The sequence below is a fragment of the Taudactylus pleione genome, unplaced genomic scaffold (genome assembly GCF_031769625.1).
Source record: "Taudactylus pleione unplaced genomic scaffold, aTauple2 ptg000006l, whole genome shotgun sequence".
Taxonomy (NCBI): Eukaryota; Metazoa; Chordata; class Amphibia; order Anura; family Myobatrachidae; genus Taudactylus; species Taudactylus pleione.
Window position 1 is genome coordinate 28,140,581 of NW_028284409.1, and position 12,898 is coordinate 28,153,478.

Below are 12,898 nucleotides of genomic sequence, written 5' to 3' on the forward strand. Positions count from 1 at the left end.
TTAATGGTAAAGCATTAACTACAAATTATTTATTTTATCATTCTTTGTGGATAAAACAAACACATTTGCTTTTGGTTCACAGTCTTGAATATTGGTAATAACAATTTGTTGGCTATTTTGGTTACATTTTATTTGAGGAGACAGAGTGAGCAAAAAAGAGTTATTGTAATTTCTGAAAATACAAAGTCTTCTGAAACCCCCTCAAAAAAACAAGGTGTATGGCATAGGGGTGAGTGAACTCACAGCAGAGAAGGGGTCATACGGTACAATGTGTAAGCTAATATAACATTTCATTTCCCCTAACTGATGAACTTCAAAGGAATTTTTTCCAATTCTATAGTATGTGCTTAATTTGAATTTTACCATGTCCATTTCTCATATTTCTTATTTTGTTTTTACTCAAAGGAGTATTTATCAATGCAACCCTATGACATTTCACTGACCGATGTGCTGAATATCTGAAATGGTATCAGAGTATAATACTGAGGTTTAAATGTAAATATATGACATTGAGGAAAAATGCACCACTCTGTAAATTTAGAATTTGTGGAAGTTATAATGGTATCACCAGCAAAAAAAAAAACCTTATAGATATGTATGTTATACTTTCAGTAGATCCCTATTGCACTAATTTGCAATTCATTTTCCGTATTAAAGTGTTGCTTAGAAGTGCAATGACTGAACACTGAAAAAAAGTTCCAGTTTATGCCAATGATGTCCATTAAAACTTTGCAGTTATTACAGTCTGTATATTTAGAGCAAGTATACAATGGCACACTTTAGATTGTATCTTGTTTCACTAAGTATCATTCTTGTAAGGGTAGCACAACGTTTTATGTTGTACTTGAGCTATTCTCATCCAGCTCTCATAGTGAATAATAACTGCAGGGAAATGCATTGTCTTACAGAACATGGCTTTCTTTTTCTTCTACAGTGTGTACTGACCTGTTTTGAAGGTGTACTAGTCATAGTTATTTAATTGTAATATGGAACTGCCTTGTTGACTGTGTATTAAAATATAAAGAAATGTGATCTATGTTATAGCTCAATGTCTTCCTGATTGCGTGGAAGGGCATACACATTGGGGACGGCGCATCACTAATAAAAAAAATATAAAAAAAACCTGGAACATAATAGCCACTGAAAAAGAGCGCTGAAAGCTGCAGTTTTGCTCTCCATTTAGGTAATTTTAGGCCCATTCCGCTACAATTTCCAGCATATATAGGCCCATGATTATTAGTAATTCACGGTAACACAACAGAAGGACAAAACTCAGCGGTGTTACAAGTATACTGAAGTGCAAACATGCTCTGACAAGAAATCATGCAATAAAATTAGGAAGGCACTGGTTGGTTGTAAGGAAAACTAAAGTGACTACATGATCACTTCACAACGCTTATTTCTTCTACGATCCCCCATGGCAGCCATTACAATAGGATAACATCCCTCCTCCTATAGTTTAGACAGGATATTTTCTAGGGACCGCCCACTTGCTGGTATATAGCCTCACTCCTCCCCTTCCATTTGTGTCTTTTCTCCTGTCTCCTAGTGAGTTTAGATAGTGTAGGGAAGTTTATTTATTGTTTCAGTGCTTACCTTCTTTTTTTAGCCAGCATGTGCTGGGTGGCACCCAGGGGGGGGGGGGGGGGGAGAAGAATACAGGACCTGGGAGTGTGGCCTTTATAGAATCCTGCCCAAAGTGTGCTGTGGGGACTGAACTAGCAGTCACCATGGACAATGGGCGAGGAGTTGGGAGCGTGGCCCTTTTCAGATTCCTGTCCATACTTCCGCCGAAGGGGATCGAACATAGAAGCGGCCGTTTGACTTGGTTATGTTGCTGCTGGAGGAGCCGGGACATTGGGTGTATGGCCGGTGCAGTTCCCAGCTACTTCCGGGATCGCGGAAGACCCGTGTCCGAGGATGCAGAGCGTGTCAGGTCGCGCATGTGCAGTAGCTAACCAAGGTAACGGTGCGTCTTAAATATGGCACAGGCCACCGCAGAGCAAACATTGTAAACTGAGTTGCAGCACTGACTTTGCTATTGAGCTGCTTACAGGATTGAGTTTGACTCTGCTAAACAATGGATAAAAAACCTTCCCCCCCCCCCCCCCCTAAAGCCTAAGAATTCCCCAAAAGAGGTTAGTCCTTTTTTAAAGGGCTTAGTTTTATTGTTTGTTAATTTTAGGTAGTTATAGGCTTTGTTGTTATTTTCAATGTTCCTGCAGTAACTTCAGGACCTAGAAAGAAAGTGGCTAAAGCTGGGTACACACTGACCTATATTCGCCGATCAATTGATCGGCCAATATATCTGCTGCCCGTCGGAAAGTGTGTACACACGATATGTCTATGAACTGCGTCATTCACAGACTTATCGCATTGGCGGTGCTGCACAGCTCATGGACTGATATGTCTGCAGACACACACACAACGGCAGCCGCGGGGAGGGGGGTGGGACACGCCCCCGACCCGGGCCGCCAGGACCCGAGGTCACAAGCAGATGATGGCCATTCAGTGTGTATGAACGACCATCATCTGCAGATATATCTGTCAGGTGTGTACCCACCATAAGAAGAAGCATTTATCTTTAACATGTGCTGCCTGTGTTAAAGTTTTTATTGGGACTCAAGATATAGGCCCTGATTCAGAGCCGGACGCTCTGACCAGAGCGCTCGCTCTGAATCAGGGCCCACCTCCATTAAAATGGAGCGTCCTCCTGGACGCTCGTATAGCTGTGGGTCACCACCCACAGCATATACGAGCGTCCAACAAGATGGTCGCGATGGTCTTGACCATCGCGACCATCTGACTTGCGAGTGAAACCCTGTGGTCGGGTTTCTCAACCGCAAGGCCAGGAGTGATTTTGGCTCTATCAGAGCCAAAATCACTCCCACTGACATCACTTGTGATGTCAGTGGGGCCGGCTTCAGACGGTAGGCGTTCCCATAGGAACGCCTCCGTCTGGCAGGCACGCCCCCGGCATGCCCACCAAAGGGCGCGTGCTATCAATCAACATCGACAGCACGCCCCCTTTGGTGCGAGACCCGGAGCGATGGAAAGTCCTTCGCTCGCCGGGTCTCGCGCATGCGCACGACGGAGCTCCCTCCGTCGTGCGCATGTGCAGTGGGGAACATCGACCCACTTGCGAGTGTACTGCCGCTCGCGAGTGGGTCTGAATGACCCCCATAACTTTTTGTGAGGATAATTATAATGGAATGGATGAAGAAAACATTTGTGTCTAGAGAAGAGTTTTTGGGAACACAGCGTGTTAAAAGTTCTAGATCCCAAACTAGCCTAAATTATGATGGTGCAGTTTCCTCAGAGGAGCTTTTAGAATATGAAGCTAGAATGTTTAATGTTGACCTGGTGAATTCTAAAGTAGCTTTGGATCCTTCAGAGGAATATGATCCGTTATTTGAAGATAGGATAAAGAAAGGTTGAAGTTTTACTGTGCAAAGAGTAATGAAAGAGTTAATTTCTAAGAAGTGGCAGAATTTGGATGAGACAAGGTAAACTGTTGTGGATGAAGCATATGTATTCCTTTAGGATGAACAGCTCCTTTAATTGTTTTGTAGCGCCTAAGGTAGACTTCTAGAACTACAATACCCTGGGAAGATGGTGCATAATTTCGTGATTCTATGGATAGAAGAATGGAAAATTCTATTAGATGTTGCACGTTTCTTCTGCGGTGTCCTCAGTAGCAAGGTCCCTTAGGTTGTGGAATTCTATAATGCATACTGATCTAGAGGAGAACATTTCTAAGCATTACATAATGAGAAATTTGGAGATTATGCAAAAGGCCATAGAATTCCTTTTGTGAACCATCTCTGGATGTGGCATCTTTTTTAGCAAGGTCTCTAGCGTCGGGTGTAACAGCAAGGAGAGCTTTACAGCTACGAGCTTGGGCAGCAGATGCCCAATCCATGAATAGGCTGGCAACATTACTGTTTGAAGGTACCCTACTGTTTGACGCTAACCTTGATGCTATGATACAGAGTTTGAAAAAAAGGGAAGGTAAAGGGAACTGGGAAGGATTCTGCACAAGAGAATTAATACGTGTAATTATGGATATGATTCCAACAATAAATATATACACGGAAATTAACCAACTATAGCAAACAATAATAGGGAATACCCCCCTTATACTCAATTGAAATTGTTGGTGATGCTCCCAATAGTCTGTTATTTTAAACAAGAAAAAATTCCCTGCACAGGCAGACCAAGTGGACTATTTTTTGGGGCACTCTTAACTGATGACAAATGAAATGATATTTGATGTGATGTATAACAATTAAAACATCAATTTTATTACTCTCCTCAATAAAATATTAGTGCCATGAAACACTATATAACGAAACAACACATACGACAATAAACATACAATGAACTAAAATCATAAATCATTAACCTTGTCTTTGGAGATAAAAAATGAACTCCTATGACAGGAATAGTGTGGGCGAAATTATTAAGAAATGGCCATCTCATATGCATGGAGATGATAAGATGCTAGCAAACACAGGAATTAGATCATGAATCAGAATTGTAAAAATCACATTAATTGTTGTGTCTCTCACTAGTGGTACAGGAAATGTATATATATCAACCCAAAATGTATTCACATATCAGATATTATTGTCGGTACAGAGACATATCCAATGCACACCATAAGGATAAGATTCTAATGAATCATACCAGTGTCTAAGAAGTTATCATGGGTCATCAGATAGTCACAATTGGTTTAAGCAAAATACATTGCAAGTGAAAAAATGTAATCAACAGTACACTTATACTGCAACATACCACTATTGTCAAGTGGTGAAACCTTACATCTTCTATTGAGAAACAATTACCATTAAATCACAATTCATTAATTGACCATTGCATAAGCATTTGGAAGAAATGTCAGTTTTTTATATATATCACTATTATTTAATAGTGAAACTTTACATTTGCCACTGATGACCAAAATACCTTATATTGCAGCTCATCATTGCATAAGCATGGTCTCATAAAGCTTGTTATAGTGACTGTATGTCATATGTGAAATATATTCCAGGTTGAAGAAAGAAAAAAGTAAGGCACATAGAATGTCTCTCCACTTTTTACAATCCTGATTCATGATCTAATTCCTGTGCTTGCTAGCATCTTATCATCTCCATACATATGAGATGGCCATTTCTTAATAATTTCGCCCACACTATTCCTGTCATAGGAGTTAATTTTTTATCTCCCCAGACAAGGTTTATGATTTTAGATCATTGTATGTTTATTGTCGTATGTGTTGTTTCGTTATATAGTGTTTCATGGCACTAATATTTTATTGAGTAGAGTAATAAAATTGATGTTTTAATTGTTATACATCACATCAAATATTTCATTTGTCATCAGTTAAGAGTGCCTCAAAAAATAGTCGACGTGGCCTGCCTGTGCAGGGAATTTTTTCATGATACAGAGTTTATCTGGTGGAAAATCTGTCAGGCTGCCGCAAGATAGAAGGAATAGATTTTCTTTGCCTACATCTTCCAGACAACAATTTAGAGAGGCTAAAAGCTATAGACCTGGAGTATCCAGGCATGCCTTTTGTCAGTTGTATAGAAGAACTAATACAAGACAATGACTGCTGAATTTCCGCATCAGTGGGGGGCAAGACTTCTACACTTTACTGAAAGGTGGAAGATTTCGGTGCCGGACAAATGGGTGACAAATCTGGTTACCACATAGAATTTTTGGAATGTTCCAAAGTAAAACAGATTTGTGATCTCGAGACTACCAAGAATAAATATACAAGTCAAAGCGTTGGAGAAAAGCTTGAAACAGCTGTTAGATTCCCAGGCAGCGGAATCTGTACCTCTGATGCAAAGAAGGAGAGGTTTTTACTCTTGTCTATTTCTGGTAAAGTACAGGACTATCCTAGATTTCAGAGATTTAAACCGTTTTGTACAAATAAAACAGTTCCATATGGAGACATTAAAAATCAATCTTTGCAGGCATAAAAAGGGAAGATTTTCTGCGATTTATCGACTTAAAAGATGCATATTATCATGTACCCGTCAGTCAAGAAAGTTGGAAGTATCTCAGATTTTGTATTCAGGACAAACACTTCCAGTTTACCTGTCTTCCATTTCTCCAAGCAACATCACTCAGAACCTTTACAAAAGTCCTCATAACGTTGATGGGATGTCTGAGGAAACAGGACATAGAGATTTCGCCATATCTCAACAACATTTTAATATCAGGAAAGTCGGAGGAAGTAGTAAGTGAAAACTTGATTATACGATACAGTTTCTTCAGTTCCACGGATGGATTGTGAATTGGGAAAAAGTCACTTGACCCCAGTACAAAGGATTCAGTTTTTAGGGTTACAAATAGATACCAGAAAGTTCAATGCCACTCTGTCAAAAGAAAGATGCACAAAGATTCAAACTTTGGCTGCATTCATGATGGAAAGCGACAGTTTCTCTTTAAGATTAGGACTTTGCCTCCTTGGGATGATGGCATGTCCACCATAGGTGTAGTTCCTTGGGCCCAATGGAGATTGAGGTGTCTTCAATGGAATATACTCCAGTACAGTCGGGGAAAAATATCTTTTAGATTCCCTAGTAAAATTGAATCAAAGGACAAAACGATACATTTCTTGGTGGATAGATGAAGAATTAAGAAGCAGAGCGTTGTCTCTTGCCCAACCACAGTTTTTGGTAACGACAACAGATCCAAGTTCTACAGGATGGGGAGCTCTATCAATCAACAAATTAAACAGGGAAGTTGGAGTATAAAAGAAAAACTGATGTCATCAAATTGGAGAGAGGCAAGAGCGGTCTGGGAGGGGGGATATGTGGTTTCCGAAATCAATTAACAGGAACGCACTTGTACCGTCAAGGAGGTACAAGAAGTTGTTTATTAATGCAGGAAACAGCAAAAATCATTACATGGGCAGAAAAGAATCTGAAGTCTTTTTAACTACGATGCATGTGCCCGGGAAACAAAATGTATTGGGAGACCTCATCAGGAAAGTTGTTCTTCCAGGAGAGTGGGAGCTGAATGGTGACGTGTTCCAAATGATTGTAAACCTATTTGGCCAGCTAGATATGGACTTGATGGCAACACCTCTCAACAGGAAGATAGAAAGCTTCTATTCCAGATATTCTCTTCCAGAGATAAAAGCAGTGGATGCTCTCTCAATACAATGGAAGTTCCAACTGGGTTATATCTTCCAGTCATTCCCCCTAATAGCTCAAGTTTAAAAAAAGATAAGAGAAGACCAGGTGGCGGTAGTGGCGGTTTATTCCTTTCTGGCCAAGGAGAGCATGGCTTGCAACTGCCATGATCTTGGCAGTACAGGAGCTGTGGGCTCTGCCAGTCAGGCCAGATTGTCTACATCAGGGGTCAGTTTACCACTCTTACCCACAAAAACTCTGCCTGTAGGCATGGAGATTGAGTGGGACCTGTTGAAGGATAAAGGCCTATCTGACCAAGTAATCCAAGTCCTGTTGCAAGGAAGAAAGTCTCCTCAGAGATATAATATAAAACCTGGAAAAGATTTATTGCCTGGAAAGGGTCTGCTGAGGATGTTACCAAGTCAACAGCTGCGCAAATCTTGCAATTCCTACATGTGGGGTTTTAAAAGGTCTGGCAATTTCAACTATCAACGGGCAAATGGGAGCATTGAGTGTCCTATTGGATAGAAGGCTGGTAGAAGAAGATTTAATTAAGATTCTACCAGGCTATTAAAAGAATCCGTCCAACCATCAAATCTTTTGTAGCTCCTTTGGACTTGAACTGGTTCCGAATTCCCTAATGATGCATCCATTCGAACCTTTACAGGATGTTCCATTAAAATTTCTGACTTGGAAAATTGTATTTCTTGCAGCAATCACTTCAGCTAGGAGAGTCAGTGAGCTGCAAGCTTTGTGGGCAGAACATATTTACCTAAATGTTATGACTGATAAAGTGGTGTTGAGAACAAACCCAACCTTTCAGAAGCGGTATGAAATACTGCCGGCCGCATGGCCGTGAGTTCGAATCCCGGCAGCGTGAGGCAGACAGCTGGAAAGATCCCGGCAGCTGCAGCCCGACAGCGCTGGAAATCCCGATCGTCCCTAGGTAAGTACTTACTAACCTAACCCCCCTAACCCTCCTTAGGGGTGCCTAACCCTAACCTCCCCCCCCCGTGTCTAACCCTAAAACTAAAACCCCCGCTAAGTGCCTAAACCCAACTCCCCCCTTCCCCGCTGCCTAACCCTAAGTCTCCCGGGGGGTGCCTAACCCTAACCTCCACCCGGGGGTGCGTAACCCTAACCCACCCTCCCCCTAGCCTAACCCTAACCCTCCCGGGGGGGGGTGCCTAACCCTAAGTCCCCCTGGGAGGAGTGAGGCTGTATACCAGCAGGTGGGCATTCCCTAGAAAACGTCTTGTCTAAACTATAGGAGGAGGGATTGTCATCTCATTTTAATGGCTGCCATGGGGTCTCTATGAAGAAATGGAATTATCGGTGAGTATAATTCGCTACTATCTGTGAATAACACAGACATTGCAATATCAGGTATTTATCATGCGAAAATAATGTTCGTTAGTTCAGCACTAATTCTAATTAGCAGCTACATGGTATCACCAACTGACAGTCTTTAGCTACAAACTGTACAAGACAAGATAATAAATAATGTGGTGTAGGTGAAAATAGTCTATTTTTATTGTATAATGTGGTTTGGTCGATTACAGTGTGTTCTGAATGCGCTAATTTTGCCTGTATGTGTATATACAAGTTTTAGTATACAAAACCCTCCCAAAGAAACAAAGAACTACATTTGTGAAAGGCTAGTACATTTTAGGCACAATGTCAAAAGATATATATTCCTGCAGTCTTGTCGCTATATTTGCCAAATGTTCTTCACGATTATATTTATATGATTGTATACATTTTTAACATTATTTTGAAAAAATAAATAAATAAACCAAGCTGATATTCCAGGAACATTCACTTTTATAAATTTTTATTCTGTTGGCAGTGACAGCAGTATGAAATAAATGATGACTGCTTCTGAAACGTTCCCTCTTACTTTACATTGCAGAAAAGATGAGCACACCCAATCAGACACCTCAGAAAGAAATAGGCAAAAACATTGAAAATGTTGAGGACCACAGCTACCGGCAGGAGAAAAAGAACAGAGCAACGCTGAGGACGACAGAGAGAGATCGTAAAAAAAACGTGCAGTGCTCATTTATGCTGGATCCAGGCTGTGGATCCTTGCCAAAAAAATCCATACCAGATGTTGATCTTAATAAGCCTTACCTCAGCCTTGGCTGCAGCAGTGCCAAGCTACCCGTGTCTGTGCCTGTGTCTGGATTTGCCAGGACCACGCGACAGACCTCAAGAACAGACTGCCCAGCCGACCGCTTGAAGTTTTTTGAGACTCTTCGTCTCCTACTTAAGCTTACGTCAGTCTCCAAAAAAAAAGAAAGGGAACAGAGGGGTCAAGAAAATACATCTGCCATGTGGCTGAATCGATCTAATGAGCTATTCTGGCTAGAGTTACAAGCTTGGCATGCCGGGCGCAGTATTAACGACCAAGACTTGTACCTATATACAGCTCGGCAGGCCATACCTGAAATCATTAATGAAATTCTAACTTTTAAGGTAAACTATGGGAGGTTGTCTGTTATCAGCAATGGGGGCAATCTCAATGGGACTTTTTCAGAAGGTCAGTTTATGGGCTCTCCTGAAGCGATTGCAGTTGGTCACTTAAGCTATCTTGACCACATCCAGAAACAACGGGTCTCTTTTGAGCAAGTAAAACAGATTATGGAACTCCTGGAGTACATTGAGGCACTTTACCCATCTTTGCAGGCTCTCCAGAGAGACTATGAAAAATATGCTGCAAAAGACTTTCAAGCACGAGTGCAGGCACTCTGCTTATGGCTTAATATAACCAAGGACCTGAATCACAAGCTGAGGATTATGGGAACTGTGCTAGGCATCAAAAACCTTTCTGACATTGGCTGGCCAGTGTTTGAAATTTCTTCACCACGTCCATCAAATGGTCCAGAGGAGGAAGAGAATGACATGGAACATGAACGGGATATGAGCACAGAGGGCTCTGGGACATGTACAGAAGAAAGTGAAGGAGAAAAAGATGATAAAGACAGTATATTAGATTCTAGGCAGTACACTGACAATAACTTAAATAACGGACTAACAAATCAGTTTATGAAAGGGGACAGCTACCAAAAAATACTGGACAGATTTGTGTCTGAGGATGACTCTTGCTGGGGAGTTCCAGACTGCTGCCATGACACTGGTTGTAACCGGCACTGTTTGACCTCAATATACAGGCCCTTTGTGGACAAAGCATTAAAGCAAATGGGGCTACGAAAGTTGATTTTAAGGCTTCATAAATTAATGCATGGCTCACTTCAGAGGGCACGTACAGCCTTGATGACAACTGATCATAAACTTGAGGTAAGTGTTAAAGTGTATTAACACATACTAGACTGTCAGCAATTACATCTATAACTAAGTGAAATATTTGTAGTGCAGTGTTTAATCCATAGTGCCTTTATGATTGGAAATACAAAGAATTCTTCAGAAATAACTGGCGTTGAGTTTTTCCGTGTGTGTGTGTGTGTGTGTGTGTGTGTGTGTGTTCACTTTTTATTGTCTGAAAAATGTAATTGTGCATTAAAACATGTTTGATCTAGAGAGGCGAGTGATAAATGAGCTATTTAGTATCTGTAAATAGAATTAGCTACAACTATGGAAATTACAGTAACATCACATGTCACATTGTTTTGGCTGGTAAAGCTTCAAAGCATAGTTCTGTTGAAAGACATGAGTCCGTTTCACAACTGGTATGGTCCCACGCTTTTCTAGTGATAAGAGAATTACTTAGCAGAAAACTGATGAGTGCATAATCTTTTGTGATAAAATTTGCCTGAATCTGGGTTAAAATAGATAACTAATTTAACTGTCTTTTTCATATCTATCACTGCCATAACTAGAATTGTGTGAGGAAGGCAGCTGCCAAGGGTGCAAATCTAAAGGCAGGTGCAGGGATTTAATAGGTTAGGTTCATTTTAAAATTTAAATGCAAAAATATACAACATTTGGGAGTCAAATTTCCTTCATATGTTAAAATTTTTAGTTCTGACTCTGATCCATATTACTGGTTATTAGAAATTAACTGCGTAAAACGAAATGCTTAGTTTTAGGTGGAAGTAAGTATGATGAATAAAAGAAAATAAGAAAATGTTATATACCTTTGCTCCCTTTACCCTCCTTTCCACTAAGTCCCCCAAAAACCTATTTCAGATACTGTTTCAAATAGGTACTGGTGTTTTGGGATTTGGATGAATGGGTAACTGACATGGTTGGAGCCTTGACAGTGGATCTGCTAGAGCAAAAAGGAAGAATATTTGTAACTTTATTTCCATGGAAATTTACAGAAATTTGCAATTGGAAACAAAGTAATATAGAACACACCAGAAAATGACAGGCTGGACCTTTTTTTGAACTGATCTGTAATGTTGGACATTTTTTTTTATCTACAGCATAAGAAACATCTGTCTCTGACACATATTGTGAAAGAGACCATTGTTCTACCCAAGGGTAATTCTGCCAGTCAATTCAGTGAGTGAAAAGCACTTTAATATTTCAGAGTTTTTTCTTCTCAGCCATTGCTGAAATGATATAGCCTCACTTGTATGACTTAAGACGACCTCCCAGCGTTTAATATGCACAAAAAGTTAAATGTTTTAATTGTACTATTATTTTTGCTCTTTATGTGAGTACAGTCTTCAGAATTCCCAGACCTCATGTTATGCTCGGATTACTTGCCTGACCTGTTGAAGCAGTCGTCGAGCTCCATGCTGAGCTCAGAACCCTCATGTGACCTGGTTTCATTAGAAGAGCTGAGCGCCATGGATTTACCATCGTTTGAGCCGGCTTTTTTGGTTCTCTGCCGTGTACTTTTAAATGTAATTCATGAATGTCTCAAACTGAGATTGGAACAGAGGCCTGCTGGAGAGCCATCACTGCTAAGCATTAAACAGGTTGGTATTGAATGTCTGCTAATAAATGTGGTTTTCTATATGTGCTTACTGCCAGGCTCAGAATGCCGGTGCCGGAATCCCGACCGCAAGTAGTGGGGTTAGGCACTAGAGGGAGGGTTAAGGTTAGGCAGAGGGGGAGGGTTATGATACCGACTGACAAGTATCTATGCTAACCCTGTTGGGATGCCTGCGTTGGGTTTCTGACCGACTGGATCCTCACCGCAAATAGTGGGGTTAGGGTTAGTCACTAGAGGGAGGGTTAGGGTTAGGCACTAAGAGGGGAGGGTTAGTTAAGGGTGTGGGAGGGGGGTAGGTTTAGGCACTAGGGGAAAGGTTAGGTTTAGGCACTGGGGAGGGTTAGGGAGGTGGGGAGGGTTACGATACCGACTGACAAGCAGGGTTGCATAAAATTTGATTTTTTTTTTTTAAAAATCAAAAACTAATTTGATTTAAATCAGATTTTTTTAAAATTTAAATATGATTTTTTATTAACATTTTCTTTTTAAGTAAACGTTTTAAATGTTTAAACGTCTATTTAATTTTTTTTTTTTTATAAAAAAAAACCTATTTAAATCAAATAAATCGTTTTTTGATTTTTTTTTTTTTAAAAATCCAATTTTATGCAACCCTGCGTGACAAGTGTCTGTATCCTAACTCTGTTGGGATGCCAGCGTTGGGTTTCTAACCGCCGGGATCCTGAGCGCTGGCATCCCGTACCCAACCCATTTGGACAGATACATCATGAATATAATATCCTCTTTTAGCAGATTGTTGATATATAGGGGTCCAGACGTACGTAATTCTGTGAATGCCCAGCCAGCCCTTACTTCCCAACATCAGTGATTTGTATTGACTAGC

The 12,898-nt window shown here is 40.7% G+C and overlaps 1 protein-coding gene across 4 annotated transcripts in view; it reads left to right on the plus strand.

Moving 5' to 3' along the window:
• MAP3K4 (mitogen-activated protein kinase kinase kinase 4) overlaps positions 1-12,898 on the plus strand; it is a 113,132-nt gene that overhangs the window by 35,942 nt on the left and 64,292 nt on the right. For all 4 annotated transcript variants that reach the window (XM_088456535.1, XM_088456303.1, XM_088456447.1 and 1 more), the window contains exons 3-4: positions 9,064-10,451; positions 11,783-12,040. In XM_088456535.1, the coding sequence (XP_088312661.1) occupies positions 9,064-10,451; positions 11,783-12,040 (1,646 nt within the window). The remainder of the gene's footprint in view (positions 1-9,063; positions 10,452-11,782; positions 12,041-12,898) is intronic.